This window comes from Pleurodeles waltl, chromosome 3_1, assembly GCF_031143425.1.
Source record: "Pleurodeles waltl isolate 20211129_DDA chromosome 3_1, aPleWal1.hap1.20221129, whole genome shotgun sequence".
Lineage (NCBI taxonomy): Eukaryota > Metazoa > Chordata > Amphibia > Caudata > Salamandridae > Pleurodeles > Pleurodeles waltl.
This window is the reverse complement of record NC_090440.1, coordinates 1,467,148,641-1,467,170,343: the sequence shown is the minus strand read 5'-3', so window position 1 is coordinate 1,467,170,343 and position 21,703 is coordinate 1,467,148,641. Positions and strand designations below refer to the sequence as shown.

Genomic DNA, 21,703 nt, shown 5'->3' with positions numbered 1-21,703 from the left:
GGCTTGGCAGTGTGTAGAAGACAAGTACTTTGTTGAACCTTCCATTTACCAATCCAAGCATATGGATTGGAGGCCATTTTGTAGAAAGCCGTGTAGGTTCTATCGCCATCCAGCAACAGGCTGTACTGGCTCTGATACAGAATGTGGAAATTCCTCATTAGAACGAAATGTAGAGATTGTAAGAGAATTTGTCACGTTGTATTTCACAAATATGGAATGAGATGTGAAGTTAACTCAATTTTTACTATAATGTAAACAGTGTCCAGGCACCTTACCTGACTTAGCTGACTGTGGCTGTAAGGCCGTCAATGGTCACTTGAAGATAAGCTGTAGTTTTTTATTTTTAATATTGCTATGTGGCTATTAGGTATCCATACATAACAAGGCATATGTTGTCCGAATGAATGCTTGAAAGCGGAGGCTATGCAATGACAGTTATATTATATTGCTTTTCACCCACAAACAGTGCTGTAGTTGTCTCACCTTTATCAATATTGCTTTTAGTTTATTGGCATATTCCATGAACATTGCACTGCTTGGATAGCTTTAATTATATATGTACAGTCCAAAGTATCAATCTGTGTAATTGAATGATAAGGGGCAAATTAAATATTCCACAATTTTCCTGATTAGATGGTTGGTATAGCCCTGTAGCTGATTCAAGCAATCATATACCCGAAGATGACTGACAGAGCAAAACCAAGGGGCATATTTAAACTCTGCAAATCTGGTGCAAACCTAACTCCATATTTATATTTTGGTGCTAGACCCGTCTAGTGCCAAATTTATGGAGTGAGAGTCATTTTTGTTACCGTGGAAACCTACCTTGCGTTAATGAGATGCAAGGTAGGCGTTCCAGGGCAAAAAATGACTCTAAGGCCATTGCGCCTTATTTATACTACCATGCTAAAATGACACACGGGGGGCCTTAAACAATGGCTCTAAACCAGTTTAGAGTAATTTTTTAACACCTGGGTCAGGCGTCAAGGGACCTGTGGGCTCATTTCCATGGTCTCTGACCATGGAAGCAGTCCACAGGTGCCCTTCCCTGCCCCCAGGGACACCCCCTGCCACCCTCGCCCAGCCCTGGAGGACACCCATGGATGGGGGGGACCCATCTACGGTAAGTAGAGGTAAGACCGGAGTCATTTCCATGGGTGCTGTGCGTCAAAAAATGACACTAGTCAGGTTTGAGTCAATATTTTTTACTCTAGCCTGACTTTCACCATTCTTTGACGCACAACCCCCATTCTTTCCTACGCCTCCGCTACCCGGTTAGAGTAATTTATTTTGACGCTAACCATGCCGCAGCTCCGGCTAACGTCATTCCATAAATAAGGTGCCCGGCTGGCACGTTGGAATGGCGTTAGCCAGCGGTAAACTTTTTGCCACAAATCTGCGCTAGCACTGATTTGCGTCAAAAAGTATAAATATGGGCCCAAGTGCCTTGTGAGCATGAGGTTTCTCTTAAAGAAGAGATCACCGGCGGTTTCAAACTGGCAGACTATAAACCAGCTGCTATAATGATTGTAAATCTAGTGACCCTTGAAGTCACTGAGGAGAAAGTGTTGATCTTTAGCCAGTCTCAGAGAGATGATCATTGACCCAAGTCCAGCAACATTGATGATTTGGCCCTAATGACAGAGAAAAAGTACCAAGGACAGGAATTGCTGAGACAGCCCGTCTCACACTTTCAGATGTTATTTTTCAGTTTCATTATCCTAAAAAAAAAAAATTCGTTTGAAGCATTTGGGTCTGTCGGCTCCCCAGGAAACTGTTGAACATTCTACATTTCTATTGTTCTTTCCGACTTGGACTTTTCTGTTTGAAATGTAAACTGTAATACTAGGTTGGCACGCAAAGCTCGTTTTTGTCTCACTGTTATTTACAATGCACACCACCTTTAATTGGATTCAATGTACAGGAGATATCTGACAAAACGCCAGTATTTTTTCTTGTTCACTGATAACCTTTCTTCATACATGCCTATCAGCTTGTCTAACTTCAACAGAGTTGTGAATTAGTGACTATGTTCTAGGTATTTCTGTCCTTTACTTTCATTTGTTCCCATCACTCACTGATCATGTTCCTCCTTTCTTGTTCCTGTGTCTTCTGCTTGTAAAATAGACACATCTTCCATTTCTGTTACTTCCAAGGCCTTTTTGCTGCAGTCATTCAATCGTGTTGATTTAAACTGATTTTCCTTTTTTTTCTGGCAAATGTCTACCTCAAACTCTTTTAGTTATGCTATTTGGACTATTACTGTTGTTCACTCTTCTGTTTGCACACTATCTGATTCTACCAATTCTTTGCATATTTCTCTTCTTCATGTCTTCACTTGCTACTAGATTTCTATCACTTATAGTCATAATAATTATATATTCGTCAGAATTCTGCACTCTCTATGTACCTTTCAAGCTTGCTGACCTCTTACCAATCCCTGCAAACTTTCTGTTCGGCATTACCTGGTCCTCTAACTTGCTCCAACCTCACTCTGTGCTTGCCTAAGTTCTGGTCTCTAATATCGCTGCATCCCAAAATATGCACTTGAATCCTCCCGCCCCTTCAACACATCTCTTAGTATTTGAAAGCAGCTCGGGGATTATCTGCAGATTGCTTTTACAGAATCTGTAGATACCAATTTACAAGCTGTATTGTGCACGCAAGTTTGCTTTTTGTTATATTTAAATAAATTTTACTGTATGTGTTCAGTGATTTGTGAAAAAGTACTCCATATCTGTAATCAAATAAATTCAACTAAGACCAGTGGGTGAGCTCTGAAGACGCTATGTCCGAAATGGAGACAATACTAGGTCCACTGAAAAAAAACCGAGACTCTGTTTACCCACTTTTGTAAAATGTTTACGAGCAATTATCAATTTGTCCGGGCCTATAAGTCTATCACGTACGGAAGATTTAAGAGCTTTATTTATTCAATGTTGAAGAGACACCAGTCTGCTCTGGGTGGTCAGGCTCACCGGACCTGGAGATATCGTCTTTACGAACCAACCTCCTGGTCACTTTGGCTGTAGGAAAGGATCTGTAGCAAGTTAACCTTCCCTCCGTGTGACCCAGTCAAGACAAGTGCATCAAAGAACTAGAGAAATCAACTTAGATGCCTTTTAATACCCTGCAAGGAGCAAATGCAAAGGGCCTAGCATCCCAAATAATGCCTGGACAGATGCAGTCACTAAGAAATGAGTAAGATTGGTGCCAGGCAGAATAGCAATACGAGCTGTTCCCCCTGAGTAATGGGACTCTTCAATTAGGTTATTTACAGAAGTAAATACATAAACAACCTGTAATTTTTAGTTTGTACGTTGACGTTTGCTCTCTTATTAGACTGAAACTGAATATATAATGAACTAGCAAGTTATTGAACAAACTAATTCTTACAAAAAAAAAAAACAGGAGCAGATTTATCAAATATCCATGCAACGCAGCAAGGCAACTTGCTGTGCTGCGTGAAATGGAGACGGCAGGGATGTGCCATATTTAACATTATATGACGCATTCCTGTCCTCTCCTTGTGCTGGTGAACTTTTGTCTGTCTAGCGACAACACAGACTCCCTTGCGTTATTGCAGCTTTTTCCTTCCCCTAAATTGGTGAATGTTTTCTCCAGCAAAGGGTTGTAATAAAGCACCTTTCAACTTAAGAAAGGTAATAAACACCCCTAAATATCACGATGACATAAGGTTTTTCTTCATAATGGAACGTTTTCCAAGCAGAGAAAAGTTTTCAAAAATGTCACTGGCATAGCTTTCCAGGTGTATTACTGGGAATGTATGTGATTTCCCAAAACTTACATAAACACACACCCATCTATAGCACTACATGTATCTGTACAGATTGACACGTTTTCCTGGGTGCACATTATTCAGTGTATAAATTGCATATAATTGAGGGCTAGATCTACCAAAGTGTTTCATGCCCTTGCATCATACAAGGTAGCACAAGGGCAGCGCAACACCAAAATCAGATATACTGTGCGTGGTCCTAGGGTGTGAATTTGGAGTAACGTAAGGCAGCGCAGGTTGGTGCCTTACAGTACAGTGCCCCAGGGAAGCTTTCCATTGGTGGAGCATGGGCAGATCTGAGAATGCATCAAAATGGTATGCGTTCCCAAGGCAGGCATAGCGAGGAGAAATAAATGTATTTCTCTTTATTATTTCCTCTTTCTACGTGTGTTGGATTCTGCAGCACTCACAGAAAGATACAAATTCCTCTAAAGATTATTTCTGTGCAGGGGAGGGTCCCTTCCTGCGGTAAAACAATACTTCCTGTAACACAGGCACCCTTCCACCAGGGTGCAAGGTTGGATGCATTGGTGCGAGGCCGCATCCAGTGCACCAGCGCTAGAAGACAGCAGGAATCTGATTTATCTTTGTATATATGGCTTATTTCTACTGGCTGTCTTTCACACAGCGCAAAAACCTGACTTTCTGAGTTGCGTGAAACATTAGTAAATCTGCCCCCATATCCATATGAATAAGAAAAAAAGCAAAGAAAAGAGTGAAAAGGTAGAAAGATAAAAAGCGAAAATGATACGTCTTTCAAAGTTATCAAAATATATAAATGTAATCTGAAAACCATGATCATGCCTCTAAATCTCAACCTTTAGCACATAATGAGTGTCGGTAACAGACTACTGGTCTGGTGAAGCAAGTTTTCCAGACATGAGATGATAAAGTCATTAATCTCTAAGGGAAAGGTTCAAGGGTCGCCAGCAATTTATGGAAAGACCTAAATGACTGCCAGGCCCTGCTGTCCCCGCTCCTCCTCCAAAGCAGGAAAGCAGAGAAGATTACTGCTGCTGACATACACAGTCAGAATATCTGTTGGTATAGAATCTTTCTCTTTGTCTGTATCTGTGTATATATATTTATCTATCTATCTATCAATATATATATATATATATATAAATATATATCAAAAAGAAAGACACTGGGATCACCTTGTTGATGTTTGCTATCCTCGTGATCGTCGCAAAGGCCACCGTCTTTGGTGTTATCATGTTTGCACACCAGCAGTTTCTTTATCTGCCTGGTAGATAAGGCGAAATCACTGTTATTTTTATGGTTGCTGCGAAGTATATATATGACAGTAGATCTCTACCTGACCTACTCGCTCCATCATGGAGGCTTTTTGGAGGGCGCTCCTCCTGTCTCTTTCCTGTGTCGCCTGTCAGGGGATAGAATGGGAAGTGGTAAAAAATATGATTGGGGTTGCGGGGCCATTAACGAAAGACATTTTGGAAAAATTAAATGAAGAGAATACGTCCTCCATGAAGCAGGATGTTAACAGCGGTCTCCTCCCAGTAGAGTATGGTGTGTGCCAGGGGCCATTTCCAAACTACCTGGCGAATTACTTTTCAGTCTTACACGAAAGCGGGGCAACCCATTACAAACTAAGGTTGTCGTGGGCCGACCTTCTTCCAGAGGGAAGCACAAAAAATCCAGATGAAAACCAGGTGCAGTGCTACAGAAAACTTCTCCAGACACTTGCGGCTGCCAACATCAAGCCTGTGGTCATTCTGCAGCACCAAGAGTTGCCACCATTGCTCGTTGCGCGCTATGGAACATGGGAGAACCGGATCCTGGCGGACCTCTTTGTGGATTACGCCGATTTCGCATTCCAGGTTTTCGGAGACTTGGTAGACACCTGGATTACCATGGAAGTCACCTCCCCAGATAAAGGACTTTTATTTCTGCAGACTCTGGTTCATAAAAAAACCTACGAGTTATATCATAAAAAATATTCTTCAAAAGGTAGGACAAGCATTGATTTTAGCTGCCACACACTGTTTAACATGTTTCTAAATTATACACCACATAAGCACCATAAATCATTTGCTTATTTTTTTTTATTTTATTACCTATTTTCGTAAAGCATGAATTTAGACGCAAAGTAAGAGAGCGCTGTTCAGTAAAAACATACAAAAATTAAAAATTAAACCGCTATCATTCCGAAGCTAGGCAAGTGATGTGATACTGAATATCTAAAGTAAAAAGTTAGAGCCTATTTCTTTACTTTACTAAGTTAATTTACATGACTCACGTTTTTACTTAAAGTGTTTCTATGCAGAAAAAGCAAGACTGATCGATTGTTTGATAATGTGTTAGTTTGATAAATGCTGCATCCCAGTTAAAACCGTTGTTCAGACTGGTTCCAATATTTCCATCCATCAATTTATGCTGCTTTGCTGATGCATTCATTGGAGTGGAGATGCGTTCACCTTGTGATTCGTTGTGATACAAATTTATATTTCAAATTGTGCAACAATCTCTTTTGATGCTGGAAGTTTGATAGTTCTGTTTACTCAAGAATGTAAAATGTTATCAGTTTCGCCTTAGCTTCCATCTTAAATATCATCCCGTAAATCCTACCTTGAGCGGGACCTTCTGTGCCACTGCTGAGCCTGGTCATCAAAATAAAAATATGCGAAGTGGCAGGATGGCAGCGGTATGTCCCTGATGCACCATCAAACAACCCTTTGTGAACCTTTGAACTGGCAGCGGTTGGAAGAAAGAGGGCTGTTTACATAAGGAACTTCATGCAATGTCAGCTCCCTCCCTGGGAGCATAAAAATGTAGCAAGCATTAACAAAGCCTACAGGTCTAGACTTGGCAAGCAGGTGTGTTATATTTTATTGCATAATGTGCCACAAAAAGAAAAGAAACATGCTGCCACCTAAACATGCGCCAGGAACTATGGTGACGCCAGATACCTACTTTTGACACATACAATGACACAGGAGACACTTACACTAGGACAGTGAGCATGCTAGCACTGTATCAGAGCAGGGGGGCCTAACTCATTACAGATACTATCTCCAATTTTGTGCGCTTGCATAATAAGGGACATATTTACAAGCCACTAGCGCCACTGGAGCGTCACTTTTTGTGAAGCGGAGTTGCCGCTTTGTATATATGGGCCCCTTTGACAGAGTTTTCTGAGGCAGAGGGGCGTGCAATGGGTGTTTCTGTGGGCGTTCCACTGCAACACCCATTGCTTTTGACACTGCTCCAGATTTACAAGGAATCGTAAATCTGAGGCAGCGGCACAAACTGACGCCACCCCAGGGGTGGGGTTAGCGTGTCACAACGAGGAGAAATACTTATATTTCTCCTAGTTTTTCCTTTAGATAGAAAAAAAGGCCATGAATTATTGTAACCCTCCTGTACTGGCCTACGAGTGGCCCTCCCTGTGCTTTGCTGCACTAGCGCCAACATTTTTGGCCCTAGTGCAGGAAAGAGCTACAACAGCACCAGAACTTTTGATGATGTTGAGGTAAGGACCGCCTGGGTGCACTATATTGTAAAAACGCCACAAACATGGTATCGTCAGGTGGGAGCAGGGGGACGCAAAAAAATTGGTGCATCAGGAGTGATGCACCACTTTCTTGTATATATGCCCCATAGAAGTGCCAAATTGCCATTGTAGATTGTTTATGTGCACAAAGGGACACTTTCCTGCACATAAACAATCATTTCCTTCAACGCAGACACACTTGCACTATGGTGCAAGGAGGCCTGTGTTTGTGCTGGCAGCTAAATTTTTCGCCAGCGCTAGGAGAAACACAGGGGTGCGCCATATTTTTGTAAATACGATGCATCCCTGCATTTCAGAACTGACGCTGTGTGGCACTGCCAATTGTGGCACAGTGCTGCAGCAGTTCCATGTAAATATGCCCCTAAGTTCATTGGAAGCAAAACAAGACTACAACATTCATGAGGCTGTCATACAAACGTCCAGAGCATGAAACTGTGTCTGCAATGACCAGCAGGGAGGTGGTGTTGGAGCACCTGACCTCAATAAGTAAACTAACAAGGGTACACAAATAGGTCGATGAACCTTTTGACTCGCAAATAAGGTGCCATTATCATAGATCCCCTACATAATCAATAATCAATACACAATAATCAATAATCATTAGTAATCAATAATCAATGGAGTCAGTAATTATCGCGCACCATGACCTTTCAGTCATAAATAACCACACCTTTAGTAAAAGTTTCGAATGTTTATTTCACTATATTAACAACGCTAAGGTCATGTAGATTAATCTCAAAATAAAATGAAACACATACAGAAACAATACTGGTTGTTCAAAGCGGCGGAAGAAACGCAATCTAATCAAAGCTTGAACTACAGTACAACCCATTCTAAGGTTATGGTGGAAATCAATAGCAAAGTCAGCTGCATCAACGATGAAGTTTTGCAGAGAAATTCACAAAGCTTTAATCCCTGTTATCACAAGTCATTAGTGAGAATCCTAAACTAACGTCAAATTAGCATCAGCATGTTGGGCTTCATGCAAAACAATTTAGTAACACAAATTTGGAAAATATCTAACTATAGTTCTATCAAAATAGCGCAGTTGGTACCTGGAAAGAAAAAACAAATATGCATAATAATCACAATCTGGAATATACCTATCTTCAGGGTGGATCAGCAAAGCAGAATCAGTCTTCGTCTTCAGGACATCAGTCGATCAGCAAAGCATCAGAAATTAAAAGGGCAAAGTTAAGCATGTCTCTAGTAAAGACACATATGAAAGTAATAACCTTTCAGTCAGGAAAATATGGGCAGAATGTCTGTCTTCTCACTGTGCAGTGTCGTTAAGTCAAAATTGTTAAACCTATCCCCTAAATCCCTATTGGTCAGTTAATCGTATGTTCACACTCTGTCCAAGAAAACTAAAAGCCCAAATCTATGAATTCTAATATTTCTCTGTTCTCATATCGTTGATTGGTTCGTCTTGCGATGTCCTCATCATCCGGCTTGTCAGGTAACAATATTGTTGCAGCTTCTACTCTAGTCAGTATCTTCATTGTTCTTGTCATGGGAAAGTCAGTCTCACACACATTACACATAAAATGTTGCATTAGCAAGAACATCATCTCCTAGCAGTCGGTTAACACGAAAAGCTTCCATTATGAGCACATTTAAACAATACAATAGAGATTCACAGTTCAACTCGCTTGGTCAGCATTTTTATTAAACGCTAAGAAATACAGCTTTTACATGAGGCCTCGCAAATAAGCCAAGACACTTGCTAAGTTAAGGCCTACAATTAATAAAGCTAAAGCTTAATTCATAACCCTTAATATGAGATATTACAGCATTAGTCTCACATATATTCAACAATTCATAAAATTAAATCATTGATTAGTTCACTTCGTTAACATTGGTGACCATTCTTTGTGATCAGATTTTCAAATGATTGCATTATTTTTCTAAGTTATTACATTTTCTACACAAACGTGTTATCCAAATACTTAAACAATCATTAATATTTTTTATCAAAACACCTGCTCTAGCAGTGGTCACCCTAATAAGGGGGCAGAAATAACTGCCTACCAATAACACATCAATATTGTAAATTAGACTTAGGATTTCAGTTACTGTGACCAGGACACATTCATTGAAACACTAGGACTGCGTATACTTACACAGAATAGCACAAAATAAATTCTGAGTCAGGGAGACATGCACACAAGCACAGGGAAGATAATGGTGTCAACTCCTTCAAGGTGAACACATCATTGAGAAAAATCACATCCAGTGGACATCTATCTGCATGCTGATACAAACGGCCAAGGGCCAGATGTAAAAAGCATTTTATCGGTTGCAAATGGCCCATTTAAGTATCAAAGTAATATGCAATTCAGTAACTTGTTTACCAAATCGCATTTTGCTTTTGCTATTTGGTATTAGGAAGGAGCATGTTTAGGGCGTCCCTTCCAAATACCAAATACCAAATTGCATTGGCATGTAGGAATGTTTTGTAACCTTGAATGTGGTTGCAAAACATTTGCAGTTACCACCAACCTCAAGTTGGTGGTAACCCATTCGCAAATGGGAATGGGTCCGCAGGGACCGCTTCTCCTTTGTGAATGGAAGCATCAATATTTTTTCAGAGCAGGTAGTGGTCCCACTGACCCACTGCTTCCTCTGAAAAAATGAAAAGAAAACTTTTCATTTTTTTTTGCTTGAAATGCATCCCATTTTCCTTTAGGGAAAATTGGCTGCATCTTTTTTAAAACTGCTTTATTTAAAAGCAAAGACATGGTGGTCTGCTGTCCCTAGCAGGCCACCATCCCTGTGAGTGTTGCCATTCCCAATGGGTCAGAAATTGTGACCTATCACATGAATATTGATGAGGTAGGTCTTTGCAATCTCATTGGTAATCACTAAACGTATCTGAGACACATTTGTACATTTAATTTTGCAAGTCTCTAATTGTGACTCGCAAAAGGTCGCAATTAGAGACTTACAAAATGAAATGAACATACATCTGGCCCCAGATGTACAATGCTTTTTCCTGAATGCAAACAGCCTGATTCACAGAATCAGGCCGTTTGCAACCAGAAATAAGCATTTCTGGATATCAGACTCCATTTAGCGATTTGGTAATCTATTATTGAATCGCTAAATTTTTTTGTGTGTCGCTACTAGGAAGGTACGTGCCAAGGTCGTCCCTTCCTAATAGCAAGTCGCATGGCCATGTAAGATTGTTTTGCGACTGTGAATGCAGTCGCAAAACAATTGCATTTACCACCAACTTCAAGTTGGTGGTAACCCATTCGCAAACGGGAAGGGGTCTCCATGGGACCCCTTCCCTTTTGTAAATGCAAGCAAAAATATTTTTTCAGAGCAGGTAGTGGTCCCACAGACCACTGCCTACTCTGAAAAGAAAACTTTTCATTTTTTTTTTTTAAATGCATCCCGTTTTCCTTCAACGAAAGCGGGCTGCATAGAAAAAAAAAACAGCTTTATTAAAAAAGCATTCACAAACATGGTGATCTGCTGTCCCCAGCAGGCCACCATGCCAGTGAGTGCAGCCATTGCCAATGGGGTTGCAATTTGCGACCTACCTCATGAATATTGATGAGGTAGGTCTTTGCAACCCCATTGGGAATCGCTAAATGTGTCTCAGACACATTTGGACGTTTCATTTTGCAAGTCCCTAATTGCGACTTGCAAAAAGTCATGATTAGAGACTCGCAAAATGTAATGGTTATTCATCTGGCCTCAAGACCAGAACAAAGGAAAACAGAAAATTATTTGACATTGGAACAAATAACATGTCCACAGGGAGACATTTAGCATGCCAGAACTCAGACATGGAACATGCTGGGATTGAACAAAAAAATAACAGGAACAACTTTACACACACATACAAGCTTGAAAGGGATGCACTGTTATGTATCGACTGCATGCAAATAACAAGCAGAATAGTTTATTATATATTTTTAACAAAGCCTAACAATCCCCTTTGTCTGTATTAAACCGAGGTTTGTCTGGCAGCTGGAAAATAACACAATAATTTGCAAAGCAATAGGTCTCACATTTGCTTGAGTTAGAGCTGTTGGCTATGTAAATGCATAACTGGACATTTCCCGACACTTAAATTGGTCAACCCTGCCGCATAATTTGGTCCCCTCTGCCACATAATTCCAGTGGCCCTATATATAACTAAAGCACTTCCATTTACTGAAGAGAGTCTTGCCCTCATGACCTTGCATATTGCTTAGATTGTTTTTAATATCGTTTTCTTGTAATTTATTTTTAATATGTGGGAGGGACATTTTCAGAGAAATTTAGTGTTTGTTTCATGCAGCATCCTTTAAAAAAGGTTCTTTAAAACCAAAACAGGACCTCACATATGAGCTATGGGTGGGCATCACACAGGTTATTTGCAGTAATATTAGTGAGCTGCTGCTGTGTTACAAGTAATGAAAACACAGATCACTATCCATGAATATTATATGTAAACACATTTAGAATTTGGATCGAATAGTTCAGGAGGATATTAGGAATGTCAGACCCATTTACAACAACCAAGATAAGTGAGTGGGCCTGCAATCACAGTATTTTCCTTGGAGAGTTTCTGTCTTCCAGATGGGACCCACCTCAACAGTAATTACAGGGTCGAGAAAAATTAGACCTATGTGTAATAAAGGTTATTATTAAGTCAGCACATTAAGTAGGTCACCTCTACTGTCCAAGTGCTGCCTAACACCAACCCTTGCATCCTGCACTATATCTCTTTATACAGACCCTCTCTTACACTTTAGTTCATTTGAAATCATACATCCCTAGAAGCCATCATTGGTGAAACACTGGGTCCTACAGCCAACGTACCCTATATCAGATCACAAATAAAGTGCAAACGGTGAAAAACATATTACCTTCATTCTTCTAATAGTGGGTAATTGTGGAGCATTTGTTTTTGTTGAACATTACTGATTTGCTCGCAAAGACGTCATGTGTTTTTATAGTTGCTTCACAATGTGCTTTCTTTATTTTCAGACTGGATCAAAGATATTGATTTATTGTGAGCTGGGGCGAAATGTGTTTGTTCCATTCCCTGTCACATAAGCATTTTTTTTTATTACTTCACACCAGTGGAAACTTTATGTAATATTGACCTGGGTGATCTGTTTGCTGTGAAACTTAGGAATTAAATTCTTACAACAATAAAGGACCAGGTAAGGGATAAGAAGGAACAGGAAATGTATCATGTTTCTTTCAAATATTGGGACAGGTCAAACGAAGGTGGGCCATCGAGATCTCCAGGTACAACTTACAGCAAATAAAATCCACCAAATCGCTGTTTGCTAAAGAAGACCACATCCAGCCAGCTCAAACTTATTCGCCAGGAACTATCATTGTATGATATCACTTCGATGCCCTTATGCAAGATTTTGTGGGGGCTGTAGAAATCGTTAAACATCTTTCTTGCTTTCGAGTGCCGCCCCTTCGTCATTTCTTTCTGATAGTCGTTCCCTGCAGTCAGCAGAAAAGCATCCAGATCTTCGTCAAAAAGCCAGTCTTTGACAGGCAACGTATCTGCTCCCCAGGGCCACACCATGTCCTGAACAGATTTTAAATCGTCTGTGAACGTTATTTACAACTGAGCCGCGCGCTCATTGTGAAAGGCTATGTAAATCTGTCTTTTGTGTGCATGTGGGACGTGTTTATCTTTTCAGAGCAAGTTCTTTCAGGCTCCAGGTGCTGATGGTTTCCTGACAGAGCTACTTTCATGAGGCAGGCGGAGTTCCCTAACAGTGCTTAGAAAATCAATCAATGGAAGCCTGCGGCACTGATGCCCCAGACAGACCTGTCATTTCCAGCAAAATAAAATATACATCTATGAAAGAGCATCGTGCGAGAACCACCACCTTCCTCCTCTTTAAGCTTCTGAAGTCGAAGCAAAAAAATGCTCACTCATAGACTGATTTAGCACCCGAAGACATGTTTTAGATATGACAGATTTAATAAACTACATAAAGCGAAGATATTCGTAGAAACAAAGTCGCACAATATGTAACTTCACGTAGGCTCTTCTTATCAAGTTTGTGCTATATGAGTAGTTATGTAAAGCGCTTAGACATCACAAAGAAACAGCCGCATGCCCAAAACAAAGAAGAGGAATAAACCATATATGGCAACGAGGCAAAAGATAAAAATAGTGCACCACACTAAGCTATATGGCCAATAGTGCAGTCATCCATCTAAAAGGGTTAGTCTGCAAGGTGGTCACAAAGCAGCCTCAACGTGGGACAAACACGAAGCATTTTCCTACTAAATCAAGGGCATTTTGAAAGGCAGGCCAAGGAAGGAATGAAAGTGATGGGCATGAGATAGGCGTGGTAAATCCCACAGATGTAGATTACAACATGTCGAAAATAGCACTTGCGCACTGCCTAGCTGAACCTAAAAACAAGCAAGCACTTGTCCCCTTACACTTACCTCGCAGGAAAGTGACTGATACTAAACTGGTCATTTCACAAGGAGACGATAAAAACACATCATCAAACTTTTTTCAAAAAGATACGCAGGGGGCGATCAGTGCAACCTTTACTGTTCTATCAGCCGAAATAGCTTCCGTTCTATTTTACAAAGCAATAATACTCACAGAGCAGACTTTGGTGAACGTGAACACATTATTCACACTCATACGAAAGGCCTCAGTTTAAGACCATTAGTGTCTCACTGTTGGATAAGATTCAAACTTGGTCTTCTTCATTTACAAGCATTGAATCAAACACATGTAATTAATTATGTGACTGTTTTAAGGCAGATCCAAATATTTTGAAATGTATAATAAAATAAAATGTAATTTCATCACTGGACAAAGGACGAGTGATGACTTAGGAGGGGGTTGACATGTTTGATAACATGTAGTAACCTCCCATTAATATCGGCAATGACACAGACTCGGGAATCCTTGATAAATGAAAGTATAAAACCAGTATTCTATCCTCTGGATAAAAGACCTGTAACAAAACACAACTCCTCACACTATATAGAATGTTCATATAAAATGAAAAGGCAGAAGAATTACTCGGGCTCAACCATTGATTCCAAACTTTAAAAAATCATTTCTTAGAGTCCAACTCTCCTATATCCAACTCTTTTCATTTGAGGTCGCTGAATTCAACCTAACTGCAGGGATAGAAAGTGTCTCCTAGGTGACACTAAGGAGAAAACTACGGAGCACATCCTATGTCTGTGCCCCCGAACGCTAGATTTCAGGAGAAAGTATTTAAGATCTTTTTTTTTTTTTAATGGAGTATGGACAGTTAAAGATGCAACCGTCTTGTGTGTTAGCTCCCTGACCAATAAGTATATTGGTTGTATAGTAACATTTACAGAACAAATGATGTATATAGGTTGACATCAGGGCTGGACTACGGGTTATACATACAAACTGTTAACGATGAATCAAATAAATCTTCATTGTTTTTACAAAGTTTTAACAACAAATCTTTGTTAATTTGATACATTTTCCTAGCAGTAATATTGAAAATGGGTTTAATTAACTTACACTATAAACTATTACATAATCACTACCATGCATGTCGTGGCTGAATCACAGTGCCCACTGCTTAAACTGTAAAGTGCAAAATTTATGCTGTTCATGCAGGTGGTGGGCACCGGTACTCATTTTTGGCCACTCGGATTCATTTTTCATGATCCACTATTGACCCAGAGAAAGGGAAAAAGAATATAAAGAAGGAAGACAAAAAACAATGACATAAAGAAAAAGGGAAAAGTGGGATAAAAAAACCCTTTAAGATTTTGTTAGAGAAGGAAGAGGTTTCAAGGCCACTGATCCATACACAGCTCTTGGAAGTGGCTAAAACTACAATCAGCAGATAACACTCTGCGCATCGAGACAACCTCAAAGAGGCCGGAGAAGTGCCATTTCATGGGCTGAGTTTCTAAATACATTAATTTTTTCTCTTAATTCCAGGACAGCCGTCGTCAATCACGTATTCTATCAAACTCTTAAATAAATTGTGTTGACCTCTAGTACACCCAGAAAGGAGAAACATTTCATGAATGGATGTCTGATGTGTATCTGGATTTGGTTGTATGTATCATCATTTTAACGTCCAAACACCTATGTCGGTGTTTGCGTCTTCATTCAGACATACCTGGGTTCTCTAAATGAGAACTACACAGGAAGGCCCCCAGCCTCACAGTGCAAGCCCAATTCCTCCATGAATGAAGTACGGACAATCCACACTCTGTGTAAAGCAATACTTGATTCAATGACTTTTTTTTATCAAACATGACTGTGAGTTGTAAAAGGAAGCCATTTAGGACTGGCTGAGCACAAAGGGGTGAGCCAAGAAGGCCGGGCATTTCGCCAACAGACACTTATGGAGGAAAGGAATTCAAGAGGAAAGTCTGTGTTGAGGGTGAGAAGTGGAATGGGTTAGAACATATAGGCAGTAGTAATGTAATCTTCCTTACACAAATGAAGCAGTTACAACATAGGTAACAAATGGGCACACATGCCTTCCACACATAGAACCTCCACAGAATAAATAGCAGAAATCTAATCTTACTTCACCCACAGAACAGGGCAGGGTAGTATTGCTTTAACAACAAGTATCTCCTGCACCCAGAACATATTAGTCAGGATAGCAGCAAGAAAATCTAGTGTGATGCAGAGGAGAAATGATTAGGGGGGAGTGGGGAGTGGCTGAGCTGACCAGATGACCTGAGACTTTCACGACCTCCCCAAGGCTTGCTCCTTTGACTTATGGTTTGTTGGCCAGGATGTCACGAGTGACTCCTCTTTATTCATCTACACAGCAGGGACACAGAGGACTGCAGGATGAATGTAGATACAACCAACTTGATTGGTCCACCGTATCCCCATAATAAGAAAGAGCAGAGGGCTGGGGTACCTGCCAATTACTGAGCCAATGCTGTACCATTGCCCAATGGGGTACTGGTGCATGTGCCAGGTCTGACAGCCCTCATGCATGTTACACTATCCAGTGAAATAGCAAAATGTTTAAATTGGCTGGGGGTTACGTGCTACATCCAATATAATACAGTCAACATATAGATGTATGCCGACAGTTTGACTCCCTATATTGTGATTCTTGAACTGATTCTTCATCAGGCCAAAATAATGTAAAAACCTCTTTCACAGCTATTTCACTTAAAAGTTAAGTATTCATCTGAGTATGACTTGAAATAATGCCTGGATATTTACAGCACTGGTGCTCCATCCCAGACCCCATCAGTACAACCAACCCGCTGAGTGGTTGCACTGTGCTAGAAGTTGCTACCTCGTTTTGTACTGATGACACCCCTAGTCAGGAATCATGGTATAGGAGATGTACATATATATGTTGATTATATTATCAAAATGCACTAAATGTACAGCCTTCAATCCTGAACACTAATCATAGTCTGTGGATTGCAAATTCTAAACGCTCTGCAGTCAACATTGGCTATCTTCTGAAAGGTACAGAGCACTTCTTGTCACTCCTGCCACTAATCACTATCACTGAGCCATCCTTTGAAGCACCTGCTATATACACATTGTACAGGTTGGATATCATTAATACAATAGTGATTAAATGACTACTTTTCTAATGTATGTGTTTTCTGATTTATTCATGTGCTGAAGTAAAGAATGTAAACATTTACTCCGAGGGAGTAACTTCTATTATTACGCAGGTTCCCAGGCCTATTGGGTTGCACATATTGATTTCTTTTATCCTATGCAATAAGGCAACCCTAGAATAGCTACAGAAGGTTTACATAATGGGGGATTCATAATGTGAGAGGTAGTCGGAGCTAAGGAATGCGTTGCCTTTTTGGAAGCAGCAGTGCTCATAGTGCCTCATTCTGCCAGCAGCAACACATGCATGGAAATGGAACTACAACTAAACATAAACATGTAGCTCCCCTTACAAAGAACAAGGGATGCGTTTGTGTACTGCACAACTTGTCCTAGGAGCAGTAATACAGTGTTCCTCCCCACAAGCTCCCTTATAATTTTGTGGGTAGTAGCATGCACCTTGATCCATTGAACTGGTGCCTGGGGAGCCCAAGGATGAAGCATGTCACGTATTGGGAGGGTGAGGGCCTTTGTCCTGAAACAGTTAGGGATCATTATCCACTGTATTCTTCCCACATAAGTTAGGCAGGCAGTTTTATTGGATAGTAAAGCAAATAATAATAGTATATTATTGTCATGTAGTTGTCCATGGATACAAGTGGTAGTAAGGTGGTGGGCATGTTTAAAGGTGCCATCAATTAGTCATATAAGGCATTGCTTTCATATTTAGAATTTTTGTTCTGTAACAAATATTAAAATTCCTTCTTATTATTTTGATTGTAACATAGTATGAAATGCTCTTTTGTGAGTGTAACTAGTAAGGTGTCTGGGATGCCTTTTTCTGCAAAGGTTTCAAGTGTTGAGTTTGTTATTTTGTTAGTGTGCCACGTTCTAGCTATGTATACTTTAAGGGCCAGATGTAGCAAAGGTTCTTCCCCATTCTGTGTCTATGGGAAAAAGTGTTCGTACATATGGCCCTAAGTTAGGGACAGTTGGTGCTGTGCAGTGAGATGGGATTTTATATGCATGGCATGTTAGTTCTGTTTTACCTGTAGCACTAAAGATAGGTGCAGCATCTTGATCATGAACTATGGGCCTCATTTTGACCCTGGCAGTCTATGACTGCCAGGGTGGGGGCCGGCTGAAGCACCGCCAACAGGCTGGCGGTGCTTCATCTTGTATTCCGACAGCCGCGGTCGTCCAGCCGGGTCCGGCGCTTTTCCGCCGGATTGCCCCCAGCTGGGGGAATCCTCCATGGCGGCGCTGCTTGCAGCGCCCCCATGGGGATTCCGACCGCCTTCCCGCCATCCTGTTTCTGGCGTTTTTCACCGCCAGAAACAGGATGGCGGGAACGGGTGTCGTGGGGCCCCTGGGGGCCCCTGCACTGCCCATGCCAGTGGCATGGGCAGTGCAGGGGCCCCCTAACAGGGCCCCATTAAGATTTTCACTGTCTGCATTGCAGACAGTGAAAATTGGGACGGGTGCAACTGCACCCGTCGCACCCCTGCAACTCCGCCGGCTCCATTCGGAGCCGGCTTCATTGTTGCAGGGCCTTTCCCGCTGGGCCGGCGGGCAATCTTTTGGCGGTCGCCCGCCGGCCCAGCGGGAAAGTCGAAATGACCCCGCGGTCTTTTGACCGCGGAGCGGTCTTTCGATGGGGTTACTTTGGCGGGCGGCATCCGCCGCCCGCCAAAGTTAGAATGACCCCCTATATTTCTAATCTCTATGTATGGTTGTGCTCAGCTGTGCTTTCTACTCCCTGATGTACAATAGTTACCCTTCCATAGCAACCATGCGAGTAGTATTTGGTGCATTTCCAGGGCTAAGTTCCTTGATGCTACATTCTTGGCTGTGGGTGTGGCCTAGGTATGGTAGCAAGAATGTTTCCTTGTGGCAAACAGTGTATCCTGCTTCTTTGAACACACTAAAGTCTGTAGCAAATTAAGAGATATGAACAAAATAATTTATCATGTTTTGTGTGTTTTACGTTTTGCTTAAATAGTTTAGTTACAGCTGATTAAGACCCTCATTATGACTTTGGCGGTCTAAAACCTAGACCACCGAAGGCCTGCCAGTCACAAGACCGCCAGGGATGGCGGTCATCCGACTGCCATATTATGACTGCTGGCGGCTCTCTGTCAGAATTTGGGCAGAGACCCGCCAGCAGCCATACTGGTGGTCGGCGGTGCAGTGGTGGGTGCTCCGCTTGCACCGCCACATCATCACAACACTGTCACGTGTATTACGACTTTTGTAATAGGCGCAGTGCTGGCAGAGCAGGCCCCAAGGATCCCGTCCCCGTCCGGGCATCCACTGCGTAAAGCTAAGTGCCCGTCCGATAGGGGAGGGGGGTGAGGAGTGGTGTGTGCCTGCATGGGGTGTGCGTTTGTGTGATTGGAGGGGGTGGGGTTTGTGTGCGTGTATGTGTGTGATTGTGAGTGTCTGTGTGAGTGCATGAATGGATGCGGGGGTGATGGGGGTGTGTGCGCGAGTGTACGTGTGTGTGTTTGTGTGCAGTGTGCGCATGTTTGGATGGGGTGGGGGTCTTTATGGGTTTAAGGGGGACTGTGGCTGTGTGGGGGGGATGGGGAGAGTCGCATACTGGCGACAGGAATGTAAATTCTTGTTGCCAGTCCCCTTTCTGCCAGGGATTCCCTGGTGGTGTTGCCCTGGCGGAAAGGAGACTCCAAATACCTTCGGCAGTCTATGGTGGACTGCCGGGGCGAAGGTGGTCCAACTTCGCCCCGGCGGTCTGACTCCCCTGGCAGTACAGGTGGTGAACTGGCTGCTTTGCAGCCTTTTCATCGCCGTGGTCATTATCTGGTGGTCCAGCACCACCACGCCAGCGTGGCGGAGCTGGACTGCCAATGTTGTAAGCCTAAGTTTTTAAATACTTGTTGAAGGAGTCTTCTTTATTCATGTGGGCTGCTTTGGTTTTGACTGCTTTTCTTCTGTTTGGAATATCATGTGCTTTGGTTTGCTCTTCTTTATAAGTATGTGGTGTAAAAAAATAACAGAATATATTGGTTTTTTTTTTCTTAATTTGGAATTATACATTTAAGGGAGTTGGTAATTAGGTATTTAGGGGAAATATTTGTCATTTAATTACTTTTTAAAAGTAGTTGTGTGAAAATATTTCGGCAATGTTGATGCCTCTTTCTTCTTATTCAGGTGCAGGCAAAAAGTTAGGTTTGTAGTGTTGTGCATAGTGTATTTGAATTTTTTAAGCATTCTAGTGGTTTTAGTTTGTATTTATTTTGTATTTGTTGTATATTGTATTAAAATTGATTTATCATACTTTTAAAGTTGTATTTATATGTATACATATATCATTTTTAATATCAATATTGTGGGCTGTCAATATTTGTATGGTGTCTAATGTTAAATATACAATTGTCTATATTATTGTTTACAGTATATTTTTATTTCTGATGTTTATTGGTGATGTTTCTATTAATATATTGTTGGTTTTGATTTTTCGAAATTTTTATCTAGGGTCAATGCATTTTCATTATTTTGTCCTACAATATTATGGTATTGATATTTGTATGTGGCAATATGTGTATTATCTATATTCAGTAGTACAATCAAAATAAAAAATATATCGCACCAGAGATGGATTATATGTGAGAAAAATATTAGGCTCAATGCCTAGAAACAATGCGTAATCATCAATGGAATCACTTCACTCATCATTAGATCAGTCGACTAGCATTCAATCATAAACTATTTTTAAATTAAGCAAAAGGATTCCCAAATTAATGTACCTAGCTTTAGGAAAATTCCCTTTTCTGCGTGGTCACCCCCAACTTTTGCTTGATTTTCTAGATGGTTCTTCGGCTGTGCACATTGGGACATTGCGGTTCAGTACAGTGTATGTGCACTGACCCCTAAATAACCTGTCCAATTGGTATACTCCTAAGTGACATACTTAACTTCAGTATAAGTCCCTAGTATATGGTAGAAAATTTACCCAGTGAGTGTACCACTAAAGTGACAAGGCAAAACATGACTACAGGCCTGCAACCAGACCTCCTGTCTAGCTACAGGGACACACAAACTGCAAGAAACCCACTTTCCTGAAGGAGCCCAGCTGACTAGTTTCAACTGAAACTGCTCTGGATCCTACTAGTAGCTTTTGTGAAATGAGTCCTGACCCCCAAATCCTGTTCCTGGGATCCTGGGACCCTTGACAAGTGTCAGAGTCTACTTATCTTGCCTAACCCTAATACCTGGGACTCAAAAACCTTTAAAAAAATGTGTCTGGAGAACCTACCGAAGTCCGGGACAAACCTGCCAAGGTGAGCTGATGCAGGGCCAAACATTCAGGTTTCTCCAGCTCTGAGGTTTTCTACAGCAGCAAATCTGTTTCAAATAGACATCATAGACAAGATACCTGGCCTCATGGAGCCCTGTTAAGCTACAGTTTCCAGCCTTGCCCCCCTGGAGGAATCCAAACTACAAAAAAGTGACTAAGTCCAAAGGAAAAAATATTCACTGGGCAAAGGTACCAAAAGTATCCAGCTGGTGAGTGAGCCTCCTTGGACACAAATTTTGAATTCCATCACTCAGAGCTTTTGTGCCAAAAGTCAAAAGCTTCACTGTTACTTTTTTCCTATGGCTATGCACCCTTGTGGAACCTAGTTCGACCACAGCCTGCTTCCTTGACCTGTTGAGGATTTTTGGCTTTCATTTCAGGGACTAAATCAGAAAGTAAAACTTCTGACCAGGACAAACAAGGGCTCATATTTATACTTTTTTAGCCCCACATTTGCGCTGCTTTTTAAAGCAAAAGCAGTGCAAACTTACAAAATATGAT

General features: G+C 41.3%; 1 protein-coding gene across 1 annotated transcript in view; it reads left to right on the top strand.

The window, feature by feature from the left end:
- The first annotated feature begins 5,142 nt into the window (after nucleotides 1-5,142).
- The window catches only part of LCT (lactase), a 364,432-nt gene continuing 347,871 nt past the window's right edge, over nucleotides 5,143-21,703 (top strand). Inside the window, exon 1 of the mRNA XM_069225073.1 lies at nucleotides 5,143-5,770. Within this exon, the coding sequence (XP_069081174.1) occupies nucleotides 5,218-5,770 (553 nt within the window). The 5' untranslated portion in view covers nucleotides 5,143-5,217. The remainder of the gene's footprint in view (nucleotides 5,771-21,703) is intronic.